We start from the raw sequence: 20,805 nt of genomic DNA on the forward strand, positions 1-20,805 counted from the left end.
ATGACTTTGTGTGTGTACAGAATGTCTCTTCTTATAAACATTGCAGTGTAGGTCTGGAAGTGTCGTCCCTCAGTCCCTCATTAGCATGCGCGGACTGAAGAGGGTAATCTTTTACACACATGCCAGGGGGTTTTCTAGCCATTTTGGGAAAAGGAGTCTCGTCAAGTTGGGGTCGGAAATTTTTTATCGACAAAATGTTCCAAATTGGGGAAATTTTTTTATCAACAAATAATGACACATCAGGCCTTTTCCTGGCCATTGGGGAAAAATCTTATTAAACTTTGAGAAATTGGGTGTTTTATTATTACAATTTGGGTTCGAGATCGGGTTTGTTTGCTTTGGGATGGGGTCCGCTTTACGGCCTTTTTTTAATAGCAGCAAAAAACATTATGCATTTAGCCCTCTTTTCCCAGAGCGCAGCTCATATTGAGTTTCCTAAAAGTGCACAAACATGCTCTGTTACTGTAGCAATCTTTAAAGTCTAAAGCATTCTCATTTGAAATAAATCAGTATTCAAAGCTTAAAATAGGTTTGGATCTCACCCAGAATATTGCAAGTCATGGGGAGTACAGTGATCCACCCAACACCTTTTGGTGCTTTGTATTCCAAATTTGTCAATGCAATAGATTGGGTCAGTAATGCTTGGTGTTTGATATCAGTTCTTGATAGATTGATATTTAATACATCCTAAAATAACGGAAGTGTCAAAATGGGAAACACTTCTAAGTCCTTATGCATTCTTAACTACAGGATTGCCTTTTCCTATCTCGACATCTATTCATTTGACCCTCTCTCAATGTTGGTATGTGAATACACTTATTCCACATTTGGATCAGGATTATTCATAAAACTGTATTAAAGTGCTATTTTTCACTATTTGTTTTCCCCGGTAGGGTGGCATATAGCAGTTGAATTGTCCATCAGTCTGTCTGTCTGTCCGTCCGTCCGTCCGAAAACTTAAACATTGCCTATAACTTTTGCAATATTGAATTGGCAACTTGATATTTGGCATGCAAGTGTATCTCATGGAGCTGCACATTTTAAGTGGTGAAAGGTCAAGGTCATCCTTCAAGGTCAAAGGTCAAATATATGGCTTCAAAGCGGCGCAGAAGGGGGCATTGTGTTTCTGACAAACACATCTATTGTCCTTTTAATTTTAAATCATTGGTCTACTACATGTATATTAACACATGAGCAACACAATTGAATTGGTTTGTCATGTTCTTATTGCCAATCTTAATAAACTTGATCCTCTCGCCATGTTGATGTACATTTTCAGCATTTGCATTTATCCAAACCATATTTTTCACAAACCCCTCTATTCAAAGCCCTGTCCTGGCCTTCAATCAGCGTTTTGACTTCTGCGTTTTTTAGTTGGCTTTTGCCACAAATCTGTTGACATTTATAAGCCATCAAAGAAATACATAAGGCAGGTATCTGCTGTTTAAGCACATAAAGAATGGCTCCTTGTCATAAAAATATAACCTACACTGTACTTTATTTAAATCTGTATTTGAATTGATAATTATGAGTCTAAAGTAAGAAAGTGTTGACTGTCAATAGATGAATCCTCAAATGTCAATTATGTTTGTACATTTGTATTAGAGTGTTATTTTATCTGATCATCCTCTTAGATATATCATATGTTTTGCTGATAAACAGCTTTATATAATATTATATACGTTTCATTGTGTTTGTTTTGAGCTTCTAGCTTAGAGCTTTCAGGTATGTTTGGGATAGTTGATGAATGGAAAATAATCTTAACAAATATCTGAGGAGTTAAACTTCTTTTCGCAAAACTCTGATCCATCTGTACTGATTATTCCATGTACTCTCAAATAATTGTTTAAAACATTAAGTGGTAATGTGCTTAAAAGACCATCTCCGCTAGTTTTATTTTAAAATAGTTAATGCAAAAAATGGAGTTGGTTTGTATCTGTTGATCATTTGTTAACATAAATTTCACTTAGAGTCAAGATAAACCAACTTCATTGCAAAAACACTTTAAATGTGACAAATGAATCTCTTGATACGTTTATCATTTTTAAGGAAGGTTGGGTTTGATAGTATTTGCTTTTCATTTAAACATCAATCCTAAACAAATATTTGCTGAATATTTTCTTTAAGCAGCATGCATTTTGTTTCCGTTATCAAATCTTAGTGGGTGATTACTTATTATTTGTTCACATTTCATGGACCTCTTTCACGATTTGTGCAGCAAACGCAATCTGATTTTTCAGACAGAAATGCAGAATATCCGCAGCTGGACATAATGTTAATTCAATTACAACATGCAATTATCTAAGTTAGGATACATCTGGCTAAAATCATTTAACAACTACATGTATAAAGATACTGTTATGTATAAGAACTTCTAGTAAGTGTCTACCCATTTAATTAGGATCTTGCACTCATCAGTATTACATTGCTAGGCACACTTATGAGCATAGTATTTCTTGTCATTACAAGGGTTTATCACCCCTGATTAAATCTGTGCTGGAAGCATTTCTATATATCATTGGGCTTTATCACTGCAGACAACCATATGTATCCTATATCTGATGAATCCATGCTGTGCCAATCTTTTATAATATTGAATCATTGAATCAGCAATAAGATGATGGCAGCATTGTTTCTTTGCCAATGGTCTGTGGAATTCCAGCATGCAGGCCAGGTATGTCTGACGTACCTGGATTTTCCAGAGGATGAGAGCTGAAGCGATGTATGTCTTGGAGGGTTTTGTGGCTCAGATACCTCTTCCTGCGCTGGTGTTCACAAATTCCAGAAACATCATGTTTTTGTGTTATTGGCATTGTACACCATAGGTCTATCACTTGTATATTGTTGTTGAGATTCATGGGGTTTTACCTTTGTTATTGATTTGCCTTGGGTCATGTAGACTAATCAGTAAGCATGGATTGTCCCCCTTTAGGTTATTTCTTCTCTTTCCAAAATTGGATGTTTGTCTTGTATACATGGTATTTAAAGGATAGGAAAAATGAAATCCTGATGTATGAATAGTAATAGATTGCAAGTTGTTTGCACTAGAATGCAGTCACTGCAAGTGAGTCAGACTCGTATCAACATCAGGCAAGTAGCATATATCATCTCAACTTATAAATTACCAACAATTGCTGTTACTTGTTGGCACACATTTTTGACAAACAAGTAAACAGTTTGTGAAGGACAATTAATAACAAAACTTTAAAATTTTAGCATTGCAAAATCATAAATTTTTGCACATAGGAATCATGAGAAATAGATTTTTGGGCTGATAAGTGTCTGAGTTTTATTTACAATGTCCATGGCCTTGGGTGTTTTTCAGTGTTTGATTTTAAGTTAAAGCTGATTTTAAGTTAAAGCTTTTATCACTTGACCATTAGGCTGGCCTATAAATTAACATTGACCTGTTGGTTTGTGATGATGTAAACATGCCAGTCATCAACACTTTAAATAGAGTTGTATATTCATACAGACCTTATTATTATCCACCATTATTCTTGGTTTAAATCCCCATAGGCCAGTTTTTATGCCCCCGAAGGAGGGCATATAGTGATCGGACTGTCCGTCCGTCTGTCTGTCTGTCTTTCCGTCACACTTTGCGTTTAGGTTTTTGCGTTTAGGTTTCGCAAAATCTCATAACTTCTATGTCTCTTCACATAGCAACTTGATGTTTGGCATGCATGTGTATCTCATGGACCTGCACATTTTGAGTGGTGAAAAGTCAAGGTCAAGGTCATCCTTCAATGTCAAATGTAAAAAAAACAAAATCAAAGCGGGGCAGTAGGGGGCATTGTGTTTCTGACAAACACATCCCTTGTTTCATGAACTGTTTGTTTGAACCTAAAAGGTTATGGTTGGTGGAAGAAAAAGTTTTATTAATCTGATATTAAAAAACAATTATTTTGTTAATTTGTTAACCAGGGCTTTTTATTAAAAGTTGGGAAGAAGCCTTAGGTAGCCCATATATGAAAAATGTAGAAAGTAACATGATGAAGATCAGAAGTATAAATACTCAGTAAACAATACAAAAATGACTTTGAGTTGTCTGCATTATCCTCAGATATTCACATTCACTTTTGCCTTATTAAAAAAATTAGTTTGTACAAAGTCATGTCGCATAATTCAAATTTACTTGTCGTTCGGTTGCTATACTCTTTTTAGAACAGTGTTCACATTTTTCAAGAAATACTCACCCTGAGCATGACTTTGTGGGAGTTCTTGAATCAACATAATTAAACCAATTGTCATTCATCAAGGCAATCATTTATATTTTATTATCTTGATATTTCTTGAAACCATGGTGCAGTGTGGCTGGAATGCAGCATTATTGTATAATAGCCAGGATTGTCATAATGTGCAGACATTAATTGAGAAAGATGTAAAATGTTAGGAAGTGGCTTTTCAAGGCAGGTGTAAGGTGCATAAAGTTTTACAGTCAACTTGAAGTAATTGCTTTTAAATTGGGCTGTTTTGGACTTGCATAATTGTGTAGTTGACTCAGAGTTTGAAGATAAAACTGCATGTTCAAGTTTCTGTGTCAAACTCACAAATGAGTGCATAATATTTGAATTTAAGCAGCTTTGTTTTTCAATTGAGGTAGATTTTACAAGATAAAAAGTAGCAAATATTATTGATATTCAATGAAATGCCTTACACATAACTGGCATGCAGTGTTGTAGTTTTGAATTTGTTTTGTACTGGTATGCATTTCTTATGCATGGTTCATTGAGGTTTAAAATAACATGTCAAGATAGTGTATCAAATGAGTGTTACCAGCTCTTTTTGGATGGTGATAGAGCTTTTTAAAGCTGTCACTCCATAAACAGCATGGCCAGAAAGGCAGGCAAATGACCCCATTACTGTTTTGTGTAACTTGTATCAAAATGACAGCATAATAGTTTAATAGCATTACTATCCAAACTTGATGCACATTATTATCCAAACTTGATGCACATGAGTAATAATGAATTAATTATCTCGCATCACGTGAAGGTGTCAACTATCTCAAGAGTACATTCCTTTAATGTTCATAATCTTATGTTTTGTTTGGAGGTATTGTTTTATGTATGCTCTGTATAGTTTTTGTCTGTTTGTAAGGACTACTGGTTATGTATTTTAAGTGATGAATACATATCATTATGAAATTTTTTTGTCAAAATTGATAAAACAAAAAATAAGTATTAACTAACATTTGAATATTTTTTATTATCCATTTTGAAGAAAGTTATGCGCTCAAGATGTACAAACTTAAGCTTTTGATCGTAACTAGAGCATTTTAGTATATCCAGTAATCATTATTACTTTTGTAATTTGATATTACAATTGTTCAAATTGTCAATTTTAGAAACAAAAGACACTATTAAAATCAACTTGTTAAGGGCAGAAGAATTGAGTGGCTCTTGACACTTCAAGATTCATGCAATTTTAATGAAACATGAAACAGAAAGGAACCTATCAGTAGGACAAGATTTTGTCTGCCATCACTCCACATGTAACTATGGTAATGGTGTGTTTTGATTGGTTGATTACAGGGGAGGCGGGCCTACTGCACAGAGCTATGACAAGTTCTCCACACCCACCATAGGCTCCTACCAGAGTCCTGCTGCGCCGGCTGGGGGACAGGCCAACCAGGTACTGGACAGACTGTATATTAGCCTTGCTCTGGGAAAACTTTCACCTTGCTCTGGGAAAACTTTCACCTTTCTCTGGGAAAACTTTCACCTTGCTCTGGGAAAACTTTCACCTTGCTCTGGGAAAACTTTCACCTTGCTCTGGGAAAACTTTCACCTTGCTCCGGGAAAACTTTTACCTTGCTCTGGGAAAACTTTCACCTTGCTCTTGGAAAACTTTCACCTTGCTCTGGGAAAACTTTCACCTTGCTCTGGGAAAACTTTCACCTTGCTCTGGGAAAACTTTCACCTTGCTCTGGGAAAACTTTCACCTTGCTCCAGAAAAACATTCACCTTGCTCTGGGAAAACTTTCACCTTGCTCTGGGAAAACTTTCACCTTGCTCCGGGAAAACATTCACCTTGCTCTGGGAAAACGTTCACCTTGCTCTGGGAAAACTTTCACAGTTTTCCAGAACGTGGTTCATATAATAAAAAACTAAATGAATTGAAGGCAGTAAATGAAACTGGTGTAAGTGTTAAATATTTTAAAGACATTTGAATTTTATCCCTATATATGCTGACCCCAAAATAATATTTGCTTAAAAAGTTGTGGATCAATGGGTCTAGCAGTGATAGCACACTGACTTCAAAACCAAAAGGTGGAATATTTTTTCCCCCATAATATCGAGGCTATAAACATGTCTCTCATGCAACGCAGATACTTTGTGAACGCAATTTTCCCCATGGGTAGTAGTTTTCACTTAAATGAATATATGCCTCCAAAGAGACATTTATAATTAAGTCTCTAATGCATAAATAACATCTCTATGAACATTGCATTTACATTATTAAAGAAGCAGATCTGTGGTCTAGCAGACTCCATGAAACATCCAAAGGGCCTGTCACAAACATTGTCTTTTACATGTTGAATCTTGTCACATATTGGTCAATAAGACATTCAATAAATGTTTTTACCATGGAACTTTTAAAAATTTTAGTCATTTAGTGACCAACAGTGTCAACATGATTTAATAGACAATGCTATTTCAATATGTTTGCTATTATCCCTGTTACCCAGTGTTTGGACAGACCTCGTTGATATATACAATGTATGCACTATATACATGTATGTATCTAGAAGTGATAGATATTGTCCACGATTTGAAGGAGAATGTCACGTTTAACAAAATTTTAAGTTTACAGCTTCGCCTCATCATTTTTACTCAACATGAGGTGACAATGTTGTGTTCAGTTGCCATTAAACCAGTTGCCATAAAACCCAAAGGAACTAAAAACACATTTGTATGTTATGTCTGCATATCAAATGTCAATGTTACAAAGTGGAAATTAAATAGTTTAGTAAGTATTCGAACATTCAAACAAAATATGATAGTGGAAGTTTTGTGTTTTCTTATCAATAGTATATTGAGTTAATCATCAACAAAATATTTCCTTTTACAAGTTTATAGTAATTTATTGTGAGGGTACACTTCTTGCACAGTCATTATTACTTTTTATTGTACATTAGTCATGTCCAATGAATTAACTGATTGTTTCCTCTGTTCACATGATTAAAAGTAAACCTTCCAATGACTATTTAAACATCTGTCTCATAAATTAGCTCTACCAACATATTTTACTGCTTACTATTGATATGATTTCCCTTTGTACCTATGTGACCTGCACAAACAAGCAATTACTTACGCAAACATAATTGTGCAGGGATGGGGAGAGCAATGTATCTTGGCAAAGTATACGTCATAGTATAGATGTGTAATAAAGATAACATATCAATGCTATTTTGCATAAGAAACTACACGTGTTCTATTTAGTTGTTTTTCACTTTTGTCATCTGATCAACTTAAACATTGTCAGCATGAATAATAAATATTTTTTAGTAAAATCTACAATAAAAACAGTAATATGACATACCTACCTAATTTTTATCTCATCCTGAGTAGTCCGGCCTTGTGAAGTGTTTGGTGTGCTGTGTGTGTGTCATCACCTTTTACCATGTTACCAGTAACTCTAGAGACTTGGTCTTTCAAACAAACTTGACGAAACTCGGTCAGAATGTTTACATCATCCTTTTATTCATCAGGTCAAATCTGAGAAAAACCTTGTTACCACTCTCAATGCCATATTTATGTCTTTATTTATGTGTTACCATTTCTCCATCTGCTCCCTAGATATTTATGGAAAAGGTTCTCATGCCATGTGCTGCCTGTGTAGCTCTAAACCAGCCTGCACATTTGCCCAGTTTGGCCAGGAGCTCCCCTGTCCGCTCTAAGTCAAGCAAGATTGTGTGGTCTCATAAACGGATGGTGTAGCTCCAAACTTGAGAAATTTTAAAAATGAAATAAACAAATAAATTCTCGGGGAAAATTATTCTCAGTATTACCTCATTAGCAAACAGATATACCATAATAAAATCTTAAAATGAATTAGATCTACCTGTTAATTATCATTGCTTTTGTGTTTCAACAGTTGTCTTGGTCAAAGTTACTATGAGACAGTGTCTGGAGAGTATTGATAAAACCAACTAGACAATGGAGCTGGTCATCTTGGAACAAGTGTTATTTTTAAATCCAGAATATTCTTAAATTGAATAAATCGCTCCTGATAATATTTATTTTCTAACTTTAGTAGGGAAATTATTTTACCGTAATACCCCTGAAGCAAACATCTATTATCTAGCTCACATCGTATATCTTGCAGGCCTACAATTCAGCCCCAAAGCCGTTCAACTCTACTACGCCCAGTAAGCCTGCGCCCTTCAGCCCTGCATTGGTTGAGAGTAAGCCTGTGCCCTACATCCAGCCTGTGGTGGAAATTAAGCCTGCGCCCTACATGCCTCCTGCAGTTGACAGCATCACCTCTAAGACTGCAAACATCAACCTGAGGTAGGTCTATTCACACATCACACCAATGGCCGGTTATGGTTGTTACACAAAATTGGGATCACCTCTTTTGACATTTCTGAAGAGGATTCAAGAATTTAAAAAGGGTTTTCTCTTTAAGAACTGTTATTGAGTTATGCTAAGATATTCTAAGATTATAACATAAGCTAAGTATTTTCTACCTTTCTAATATTAATATGAATATGTAGCTTAATTTTTTTTTTTAAATTAAGACAAATTCTTTGGAAAATATTCGGATTTCAAAATAACCTGTAGGAATGAAAAAATCTGTACTGGCCTGGGAAGGAGCAAGCTATATAGGCCCAAATTTTAACATTGACCTTGTAGCAACGCAATAGGAAATTGTCTTACCCTGCTATGTTTGAATACACAGAGATGAATCAATCCTACATTCAGAAATGTTGTTGATGTTTGCAGTCAACCGAGCTACTCCAAGTATGAAGAGGCAGATGACCGTGGCAACGTGAGTCACCAGTCACGCTCCTTCAAGTACCTGCAGGACACCCTGGAAAGTGGCCAGGGTACGTACCATGGACACTGTCACACACCAACACTTGCAGACAAATTCAGACACCCATTTCCATATCACATTCATTGAGGCAGCTCCTATAGACACCTGTGAAACTATAAGGGTCAACTAAATAATCAGCGTCTTTAGGGAAATTCTGTATGTATGAAGCAAATCTGTTTAAAAAAAAGAAGACATGTTTAGCTTGTTTTATTCCTGATACACAATCACGAATATGGCCTCAAATGTTCCTGAACACAGTGCATGTATGCCTCATGAAGGATTTCTTACAGAACCCCCTGCAGCCCTTCGTCCGACGGTAGATTTACGGCGAAGCCCGTCGCCAAATGCCACGGTCAAAAAACAGTTTAATGCCCCTGGAGGCCTGTATTCCACTGAGAACAAACAAAAACAGCAGCAGCTAATAGCTGGGCCTGAAAAGAAGTCAGAGGGGTAAACTTAGTCTCATGTACATTACTGTTAGTCATAAGAACTAACCGGCATTTTGGCATAATTTCAAAGTCTGGAAAACTGTTCACTTTGTTTTGCTGCATAGCATCTCTCTGTTAATGTCTGTGGAAATAAACGCATTAAGCCCAACTATATGGTAATATTTTTGGTTGGTTTGTGTTTCTAATTAGCAGTGGAAATATTGCTGACACTGTACACATCGGTGTCAGAATATTCATTATTATATTCAGAATAAAACAAAGTGAAGGCAATTTGGGCACAAATAAATTGATGATGTTAACTAAGGAAACTCAAATATACGTATGATGAAACTACATACACACACACAGAACAGAAAAGTCAAAGTAATGCAGATTTCAGTTTTGAAGTTATGCCATGCCAATGTTATTATTATGTAACATTTAACAAGCACCTAAAATATTAATGCTATTTTATTGCAGAGCCCTCTCCCTCCTATGGCAGTAATGCCCCTTGGAAGAGGTATAAAGCATGGAGTTATCTCCCTGTAATAATTTGCAGTAGTTGTGTCCCTTTCGCTAGTTTCAATTTTTGTACTCTTTGTAGCGAGTAAAACAAAGATGGTGTAAAAAACGGATGTAGCCAATTGAGATTTTTTTATTGACAAGCAAATATTCTAGCACATGAAATGTGAAAAACATATCCTTAAAACATTTGTTCCTGCCAAGACTTTTTTCAACTTGATAAATTATAAATTATATTGTTTTTATAAACATATTTTCATATTGATTAAATCATCTACAAGTTATTTTAATGTTTATTAAAGTTTAAAGGAGTTTGATAAATATTGTTTTCTTTAAGTTAAACTCAAGATAAGCTTGTTAAAGATATATTTTAATTAGGGGTCTAAATCTACATGTGATATCTGAAACTCAATAGGGTAAAATCTTGAGCGCTATGCGAGAGTTAGGTGTGAAACTGTTGAATCTGCTTAACCATTCCTATATAAGATACAATAGTTTTGCATTAATATATTTATATAAAGAGAAAATAGCATCGCCTATCTGTAACATGTGATTACTGGGATTGTAGAAGGATATATAAACCGTGATGAGGGAGTTGAGGATGATGAGGATGAGGAGGAGGATCCTCATGAGGAGGATGAGGAGGAGGATGTATTTGTGACCGGGGCGGCAAACATGAGTCCTATGGATGAAACATGACATTTTCAGTTTTTGATGTGCAATTAATGTTTTCAGTCGTTTACATTTTCAATTAATACCCTCTTTAAGAAATAAAATGTAGAAAGATTTATGCCTGTACCATTTTTTTTGTTTGCTTGCGAACAACATGTGTTTCTGCAAAAAAAGTTATAGACCAAAAATATTTAATGCCATTTATCGCTATTTACCGAATGTTATTGATAGTAGAATTACTTTGGAGTTAAATTGTCTGTATTTGGAAAAGCAAATAAATATACAATGACAACAACAAAAAATGTTTTTAAGTTTAAGTTTTTAAGATGAAAAAATACATAAATGATATTACCAATATCTTAACAACATTATTTACACAAAAGGCGATGAGCAATACCTGTGACTCAGGGGATATAACCCTTATGAAAAAAATTATGTATTAATTTCACATTATCATAGTTACAAGCTAACTAGATTGTGATTAGTAGTTATGGCATGTTTTATCGAAACTGCTTCGTTGTAATGACATGAACGTTAATTTAAAGAGAAAATAAGTTGAAGAAATCATGCAACAATTTTCATGTTATGTTTTCTCAATAATGTAGTTTCCGCCACAGGATTCATTTTTGCTGACCGCGTCACAGTTTTGTTGATTGCTGGATGTGTGCTGTGCAGCCTTTGTTTGAGATCTTGGCCACATTTGGTCAGTTTCATGTTATTTTTTTTATCCATTTATAGTAATTTTATTTTATGAAGCATGAACGATTGTTGAATGCAGTTCATGCACATTTAAAATTTAAGCATGTTTTTTAACAATAAAATCTCGTGTATTTAATTGATACATGGATATGCAGTGGTATCAGTATTGTACAATAAATATATGTGCAAGCACTAGTAAAAGAGTCTTGTACTCCATACTTTGTTATCGCTCCCCAAAGGCGGAGGGATATATAATTGGCGCTGTCTGTCCGTCAGTCTGTCACAAACTTTTTAAGGCTATATCTAAGAAACTATATAAGATGTCAACATGAGGCATCATGGGTGTATACATAACAATGAGGAGAAGTTCCCTAAACATGAACCATAACCCTACACTTTCTTAAATATTAGTTATTGCCCTTTGTTGTTTTTGTTTGATGTAACTTTTCAGGGCTATGCATTGTATCTCATAAGCTATGTAAGGTGTTGTTTTTGTTTGATGAAACTTTTCAGGGCTATACATTGTATCTCATAAGCTATGTAAGGTTTCAACATAAAACTTCATGGGTGTATTAATATAAATGACGAGAAGCGTCATGCTTAAGGAACATAACCCTTAACTTTCTTAAATAAGAGTTATTGCCCGTTGTTGTTTTTGTATGATGTAACTTTTTAGGGCTATATCTCAGATATGATACAAGATTTCAACAATCATTAAACTTCATTAGTAATTTGATACCAATGAAGAGATTTGCCTTGCTCAAGAACCATTACCCTTTAATCAATTTTTTTTTTAGGATTACACCGTTTATCAAGGGATTCAATAAACAAAATTTATTTGGCCGCAGATATCAATTTAACATATTTTATTGTTTAAAATATCACAGATATTTTATCACTGAATACAAATAGAACAATGTAACTATGAACATTCCTTATCTTGTATCCATAAGCTAGTATACAATAACTTATTTACATAGAAGCTAGTATTTATTATATTTACTGGTATATTAGCGTGTAAATATTAGTAGTTACAAATCTTACACACTTTATTTAAACTATTTTCTACATACTTAAGCCATTCAAATTTGTTGATTTTCTCTCTTTTAATTTTCATAATTTTTCTTATTACAAAATGTTGATGGTTGTTTTTTTTCTACCGCTTCGATTGCATATCCAGGATTAAAACTATGTTATTTTGAAGGGGTCATGGAACCACCCTGCTGGTTGGTCAGTTGGTTGGTTGGTTTGTCATGCTGCACAATTGAAGTTTGTGTCTCAAGCTAGTCTAACAGTTTTCTGCCTTTCAACAATAAACTTCATATATAATTATGATGTTTATACTATGTAGAGGTGCAAGATGTTATTTTGATGGATGTTGTGATATTCTTTGCAGACTTATGTCCCCTTGGACTAAGGAAAATTTTGGTAATGTGTATGTCACAATATTTATTGCCCAGAAACTTGTGCATTCGAATCAACAAATCATCCTGAAGCTCTTTGTCTTTTAATGTGATCGATGTGAAGTAACGAGCAACACAATTTTGACATTTGTACGAATACTAATTTAGTTGAAATGAGCCATTGCAAGGTCATATGTCATCTTTAGTTACTGTTTTAGTTATTTATTGTTGTACCACTAACTAACTTGCATGAATTATATAATAATTGTTTGAAAAGACATTTATTTCATTTATATAGAAAGATTCATTTGTGGCACAACACACCTATTTTTATAAAGGAATGAGGCAATATTTATTTAATTATTTTTTTATTACAATTATCCTTTAATATTATTTGTTTTTATCAATTCCACATGTATATTCATTGAAAAATGATGTGCTTTAAAATTGTGTGTTCTTATATTGCCATTAAACTAAAAAATGAGTTGAAACTTTGAACTATAGTTCAAATCATAGTTGAAAAAATATTGTCAGGTTGGGTTAGAATTTTAATAATGTTGTTAATGAAGTCTAAGTAAACAACACTGTATGCACTCAATGGTTTAATAAGTATGCCTCAGATGCCATTTGTTTTCAGAAATAACACAAAAACTTGTGTACTTAAAATATGCTTAGTGTTGTGCCACCATTGAAGCCTGTGTTTTGTTTATGTTATTATATTTGCATAACTTGATGAGGAAGATCTGAAACAATTATAACAATTATAACACCAAAGGCATCCCTTCCCTCTATACCGTCCTTAACTAATTATACTCTTTAGAAGACTAAAAAATCACAAATAATCATATGCCTACATGTATGTCACATTTACAATATACCGATTATCACCATCACCATATTATAATAAAAAAGTTTCCTTTTTCCAAATAAATTTGTATGAGATCTTCCTCGTCTTTTTTACTGTTATTTCTCCTCACCCCAGCATGCCTATTATTATTGCATGGTTCACCATTTTTACAGGAACAGCGATACGGAACAAGAGGAGATCAAGTTTGATGCCTCAGGGAAACGTGTGTATCTCCCGTCCGAAACTTTTAAGCTTATACATGAACAAGAACATCCGGACGAGAACAAATTGGATGAAAAACCAGTTGAAGTTAAACAAACTCGAACTATAAGAGTTTTAGAAAAACAATTGGGGTAATTTTGTTATTTTCATTAGAATAATTTTATTAAGAAATTTATTTTTGGGGAAGAAAATGTAAATTAGATTTTATGGTAAATATTAATAGTCCAGGACAAACATTATTAGGTAAGTAACAATAATTGAATTTGTACATCAATTATTGTATAGAACAGGAATATTTCATAAAGAGGCTTTGTTTTGAACAGGGACCTGTAAGTTACGAATGGTTATAACATTGCCCCCTTCAGAAAACAATTGGCTTTGCTTTGAACAGGGACCTGTAAGTTACGATAGTTATAACATTGCCCCCTTTAGAAAACAATTATTCTTTGCAATAAATAGTAGGTTTATTTGGCAATTCTACTTAAATATAATATTTTGGTAAAAGAAAATAGCTTGTGCAGTAATATTGCAAACTACTTTTTAAGACTTTGGTTTCTGCACATTTACAGAGGGAATTTAGTTCAGTCACCTGAAAAAAGCTTCACAAACCACGTAGGTCAAGGTGACACTGAAGTCAAGCTTTATCAACCATCTGAAACATTCCAACTTGTTCATGAAAATGAATGCCGTCATTTTAAGGCTGAAATTTACGTTCCGGAACAATCCGTCACATTTAAAAATATAGAAAGACAATTCTGGTAAATCAAGTGTGATGTAAGGGTGGTGTTGATTTGCTAACTTGTTATTTCTAAATTTTGGGTGAACATGTGTCAGCAATACATACAAATTTCTTGTCTTGGTCACAATGAAATTGTTTATGATGATTTTAAGCTGATAGTAGAATGTTTACTATTTTAAGGTTTGTTTTGTTAGAATGAAATTTTTATACAAGGTTTTAGTTCTGATAATTTTTCTTGTGAGCCTGCTATGCGTATAGTATGAAACAGTCAAAACAATTTTATGCTTTTAACTTATACTTATATTATTTTAGTGTATCATGTCTTTAAATGTCAATGATGGATTATTTCTATTACTTGAGTTATGCATATATTCGTACTTACTATTCCACCTTGCTAACACTTTGCACTGACACATTCTAAATGTGTCTTCAATGCATGCATGCATCTGTTAACAATCATATCCTAATTTAATTAATTTGTTCTCAGATTGTTGAATGTGTATTGCTGAAATACATGTAATGAAGGCTTGACTAGTGAGCTTTAATTTAGGTTTTCAAAATCCGCATGCGGTTTCTGTGCACTGTCCAACTGTTTGCAGTTTGAATTGTCGCCATAGCTTCTACTTATTAATTGGTTTTGAAGAGTGGTTTTCTGCTTGCTAGTGAAGATGTTTTTAAAGTTGGTCATGTACGTGTGATATTGTTGAACTATTATTCAGTGGTTCAGTCCATCTATTGGCAAAAACAGGGAGGATTTCCCTTCTTTACAAGATATTGAGACCTTTTTTAAACACGAAACATCTCTCCAATTAAAAGATTCTTTTTCATCTTTCACTTTAAGACTACTGTGAAAATAAGATGTTCTCGCTTTTTAATAAGATGTTCTTGCTTTTTTAAAGTCTATATAACGCTCAAAATCAACGAAAATTTTGTTAAGTATTTCTTAAAATAAAGTTAACACCTTAACAATCAGTGTTCCTTGTGGCAATAGCCAAAATTTCAACGCTAGATGTGGTATGATTACATAGATTTTTGTAGATACAAAATGCTCGTTTTTATTTATTTGTAGCCATAATTAATTCCCGCGAATATATCTTTTCATACGACACAGGAACACTATGTTAGTGTTCATGTGTCGTATGAATAGATATGCAAAACAATAATAAAAACGAGCATTTTGTATCTACAAACATCTATTTTACCAGACCACATCTGGCGTTGAGATTTCGGCAATTGCCATAAGGAACACTGATTTTTAATTGGTTAAGTTTATTTTACGAACAATTGTACGACATTTTTGTTGATTTTGAGTAGTAATGTTACTTTAAGAATATCTATAGATCTTCCCATTTTGGCAACATAAATTGATGTGTGTTTTTTCATTATTTTATTTTTTTAATTACCAACCAGCACTGTCATGTCCACAATAAGGCAACATTGTATCAAATGTTTAAGTAAGTACTTTACTTGCATAAACTACTAATTATTTAAATTTAATGAATAACAATGTTGGTAGAAACATTAATTATGCAATCTAAGTTGGTGTCTATTAGAAAAACTATTTTCTTGTCTGATTTCTTTTATTGAAAATGATTAATCATATTGACTTAAGCATGTGAGCTATTTTTCTTACTTTTCTTACTTTTTATGCCCACGGATCGAAAGATCGGGGGCATATTGTTTTTTGCCTGTCTGTCTAACAGTCTGTCATTCATTCATTGTGTGTGTCCCAAAACTTTAACCTTGGTTAAAGTTTTGCAATAACTTTTGCATTATTGAAGATAGCAACTTGATATTTGGCATGCATGTGTATCTCATGGAGCTGCACATTTTGAGTGGTGAAAGGTCAAGGTCATTCTTCAAGGTCAAAGGTCAAATATATGGCTTCAAAGCGGCGCAATAGGGGGCATTGTGCTCTGACAAACACATCTCTTGTTTAGAAATAGAACTTGAATTACTTAGAACCCTTTTATTTGTTTAGCCTCTGTATTGTCATATCATTATAATAAGCCATAAACACATATATTATGGCTTTAATTGACTTCCCTGAAGATATATTAAAAAAATATTTTCCATTTTAAATAAACACATTTTAAAAACATTTCATGTACCGGTATTAAAGAGCCTGTCATTAACTTATTTACATTAAAAAAAACCTAAAGACGTACAGTTAAATCTACTACTCATATTTTCGACGCTTGGTGATCTTTAAATTCACTAAACAATTTCCCTAAACACTGAAGTGGTGTTTGACTGGATAAGACAGGATACCACAGGAAGGTTGTGGTTGTGACTGACTGGTTAGAGACATGGTGTTTGTCAAGTGTTCCATTGATCTCATACTTTAGGTCATTCTTTTGCCATATCAGTGTCTGTAGTCACCAAGCTTCTGAAGACAACCTTCAGTTATTGCTGTACTCATTAAGTTCAGATAAAATGTTCGATGTGAAATGACCTCAGTTTCATTTAGTAAGAATTACAGGGACTTTAATGAATTCATCAAAATAGCCATAGATATAGCAAAATGTATGTGAGATTAAACTACTTTGCTGGCCTCTGTGAAAGCTTGGTTTAATGCCTTATGTGTATCAAGTATTGTCCCAGATAATTAGCCTTTGTAGTTTAATCAGGGATGACACTTTTCGCTTAGATTTTCGTTTAGAAGTGAATTACTTAAATGAAATTTTTTATACAATATAATATTGAGGCAATGTCACATAATTATGGTCCCATATAGTATTATTAGTTACACTGTTAGTAACTAATGGTGTTCGGGATATACACCCTCAGTAATTTCATACCATAGGAGAGCGAAGCTAAGCTCGAGTATGGTATGAAAGTACTGAGGGTGTATATCCCATTCACCATCAGTTACTAACTGTGTAACGATTATATCTCAACCGACTATTCAATTACTCCGGGTGTATGGAAATTACTCGGCGTGTATGGAAAATACACCATGGGCATGAAACGGCTCTAAGCAATGCAGATTAGGTCATTTTTGTAGGAGGTGAGATATTGAATATTATTGGGTTGCATCCGTCTCACATATGGTTGCATATAGTATTGAATAATATTGTGGTGCATCCTTCTCACATATAGTTACATACAGTACTGTATAATATTGCAGTGCATTTTTATCTTACAGTGAGGGGCCTCCACCTGCTCCTGCCCCTCCCAAGGCACCTGCAGGTAGGTGAAGTCTCGTGTCAATACGCCGGATTTATTATTTAGTATACATATAATGTGATTTAGTTCTAGGAAAACTGGGGGTTATGAATGTGCTTGCAGTGTCATTCCAGATTAGCCTGTGCAGTCCACACAGTCCAATCAGGAATGACACTTATCGCTTAAACTGTATTTTCGGTAAGAGGAGAATTCCTTTTAACGGAAAGTTCCATAAAAGTGGAAAAGTGTCATCCTTGATTTGCCTGTGAGAACTGCACAGGCTAATCTGGGACAACAGTTGACGCACATGCATTAAGCCCAGTTTTATCCGAACAAGGCTCTAATTGTTAGTTCCATTTATGAGCAGGGAGAATCCAGCTATTTTCTTGCTTTGTAGAGTACAACTTTTGTGAAGTAAAGAAGAATATTGGTGTGATAAAATTGGTATTAACATTTTCACCCATTTAATTTTTTCCGCAAAGTCGCACGATTACTTTTTATACGCCCGTATAAAATACGGGACGTATTATGTGAAACCCCTTGGCGGGCGGGCGGGCGGGCGGGCGGCGGGCGGGCGGCGGGCGGAAGGCATCACTTTGTCCGGACTCTAATTCAAATTGTATTCATCCGATCTTCACCAAACTTGGTCAGCAGTTGCATCTAGTTGATATCTAGGCCAAGTTCGAATATGGGTCATGCCGGGTCAAAAACTAGGTCATAGGGTCAATAAGTGCATTTTCAAAGGGGCCACTTTGTCCGGACTCTATTTCAAATTGTATTCATCCGATCTTCACCAAACTTGGTCAGCAGTTGCATCTAGTTGATATATAGGCCAAGTTCGAATATGGGTCATGCCGGGTCAAAAACTAGGTCATAGGGTCAATTAGTGCATTTTCAACGGCGCCACTTTGTCCGGACTCTAATTCAAATTGTATTCATCCGATCTTCACCAAACTTGGTCAGTAGTTGCATCTAGTTGATATCTAGGTCAAGTCCGAATATGGGTCATGCTGGGTCAAAAACTAGGTCAAAGGGTCAATTAGTGCATTTTACTTTGTCCGGACTCTAATTCAAATTGTATAAATCTTATCTTCACCAAACTTGGTCAGTAGTTGCATCTAGTTGATATCTAGGCCAAGTTCGAATATGGGTCATGCCAGGTAAAAAACTAGGTCATAGGGTCAATTAGTCCATTTTCAACAGCGCCACTTTGTCCGGACTCTTATTCAAATTGTATTCATCCGATCTTTACCAAACTTGGTCAGTAGTTGCATCTAGTTGATATCTAGGTCAAGTTCGAATATGGGTCATGTCGGGTCAAGAACTAGGTCATAGGGTCAATTAGTGCATTTTCAACGGCGCCACTTTGTCCGGACTCTAATTCAAATTGTATTCATCCGAAACTTTTAAACAACTTTTTATCCTGCGTCAAAGTGGTATGGGGGTATAAGTCACATTCAGTGACAAAGCTCTAGTTCAAGTTGAATTCACCAAACTTGGTCAGAGGTAGTATATAGATTATATATCAGTCAGGTCTGATTGGAGACATGCAACCGATTAACACATGCAATATTTTTATGCAATATTTTTATCCAGTTTTATTTTGCGATATTTTCATCGGGTTTATTTTTTTCGCGATTTTTGAAACGAGTTATTTTTAACAACATGTTTATTGGTAAGTTTCATTTTTATACGCCCGTTTTAAAAAAACGGGACGTATTATAGTTTCGCCTTGGCGGCGGGCGGGCGGCGTCCACAGCAGTGTCCGCTCTCTAATTCAAATAGTTTTCATCCGATCTTCACCAAACTTGGTCAGAAGTTTTATCTAGACAATATCTAGGTCAAGTTCGAATATGGGTTATGCCGGGTCAAAAACTAGGTCACAGGGTCACTTAGTGCATTTCAAGCATTTAGCATGGTGTCCGCTCTCTAATTGAAGTAGTTTTTATCCGATCTTCACCAAACTTGGTCAGAAGTTGTATCTGGACAATATCTAGGTCAAGTTCGAATATGGATCATGCCGGATCAAAAACTAGGTCACGAGGTCACTTAGTGCATTTCAAGCATTTAGCATGGTGTCCGCTCTGTAATAGAAGTAGTTTTCATCTGATAATCACATTACTTGGTCAGAAGTTGTATCTAGACAATATCTAGGTCAAATTTGAATATGGGTCATGCAGGGTCAAAAATTAGATCACAAGGTCACTTAGTGCATTTCAAGCATTTAGCATGGTGTCCGCTCTCTAATTGAAGTAGTTTTAATCTGTTCTTCACCAAATTTGGTCAGAAGTTGTGTCTAGATGATATGTAGGTCAAGTTCAAATATGAGTCATGGTAAAGTTATCAAGTTGTCCAAAACCTTTAAATGGGCGTATCTTGTGACAGTTTGGCACTCTTGTTTATATTGGAAACATTTACTTATTTTATCATGATAACAAATATTTGAATAAGGTTGCGATGGCGTTGTCAATACTGTGGATTTAATAACCACTCTAGAAGCATTTTCAAAATATCCCCTTAAGACACTAAGTACTGGTAAAACCTTATGAAACAGACCTGAAAGATACTTAAAATAATAAAAATAAAATATAAGGTGCTGAAAAGCAAAAAGCAATGGATAAAATCTTAATTAACATTCTTCTTACTCCATCTAAGCTCCTAAGCCTGGTGTCTGGGCCCCTGGTCAGGGTGGTCCAGCAGCACCTGCAGCTCCCGTGTCCAAGCCCTTCACACCCGCAATGGCACCCAAGACAGCCCCTTCCCAGCCAGCGCACTCCACTGCTGCCCCGCCCAAACCAACGGGCATGGGTGCGATACGGGGTAGGATGGGAGACGCTGTCATAAAGACGGGGGATGCTGGTAGAGTGCCTGTGTGTGCTTCGTGTGGCGGACCCATCAGGTAGGCATGAAAGAAATATTGCAGCTTGGTACGGTCAGTGATGGCAAAATGTGCTCAAAATGTCGTTTTGTCACAATGGGATAATTTTAAAAGGGGACGGAGTTTAAATCTTAATTTTCATTCATTCTGAAATCTTCCTCTCTAATAACAGAAGCCCATAT

General features: G+C 35.0%; 1 protein-coding gene across 7 annotated transcripts in view; it reads left to right on the top strand.

Annotated features, from left to right (window-relative positions):
* Positions 1–20,805, top strand: part of LOC127867614 (PDZ and LIM domain protein 7-like) — a 56,924-nt gene that overhangs the window by 26,592 nt on the left and 9,527 nt on the right. For 4 of the 7 annotated variants that reach the window (XM_052408906.1, XM_052408907.1, XM_052408908.1 and 1 more), the window contains 7 exons: positions 5,535–5,634; positions 8,332–8,516; positions 8,952–9,055; positions 9,336–9,495; positions 13,790–13,969; positions 17,726–17,769; positions 20,401–20,644. In XM_052408906.1, coding sequence (XP_052264866.1) covers positions 5,535–5,634; positions 8,332–8,516; positions 8,952–9,055; positions 9,336–9,495; positions 13,790–13,969; positions 17,726–17,769; positions 20,401–20,644 — 1,017 coding nt within the window. Of the gene's footprint in view, positions 1–5,534; positions 5,635–8,331; positions 8,517–8,951; positions 9,056–9,335; positions 9,496–9,953; positions 9,994–13,789; positions 13,970–17,725; positions 17,770–20,400; positions 20,645–20,805 lie in introns of all 7 variants that reach the window. The other 3 variants (XM_052408910.1, XM_052408911.1, XM_052408912.1) reach the window with 3 other exon arrangements.

The sequence above is a fragment of the Dreissena polymorpha genome, chromosome 2, assembly GCF_020536995.1.
Source record: "Dreissena polymorpha isolate Duluth1 chromosome 2, UMN_Dpol_1.0, whole genome shotgun sequence".
NCBI classification, from domain to species: Eukaryota; Metazoa; Mollusca; class Bivalvia; order Myida; family Dreissenidae; genus Dreissena; species Dreissena polymorpha.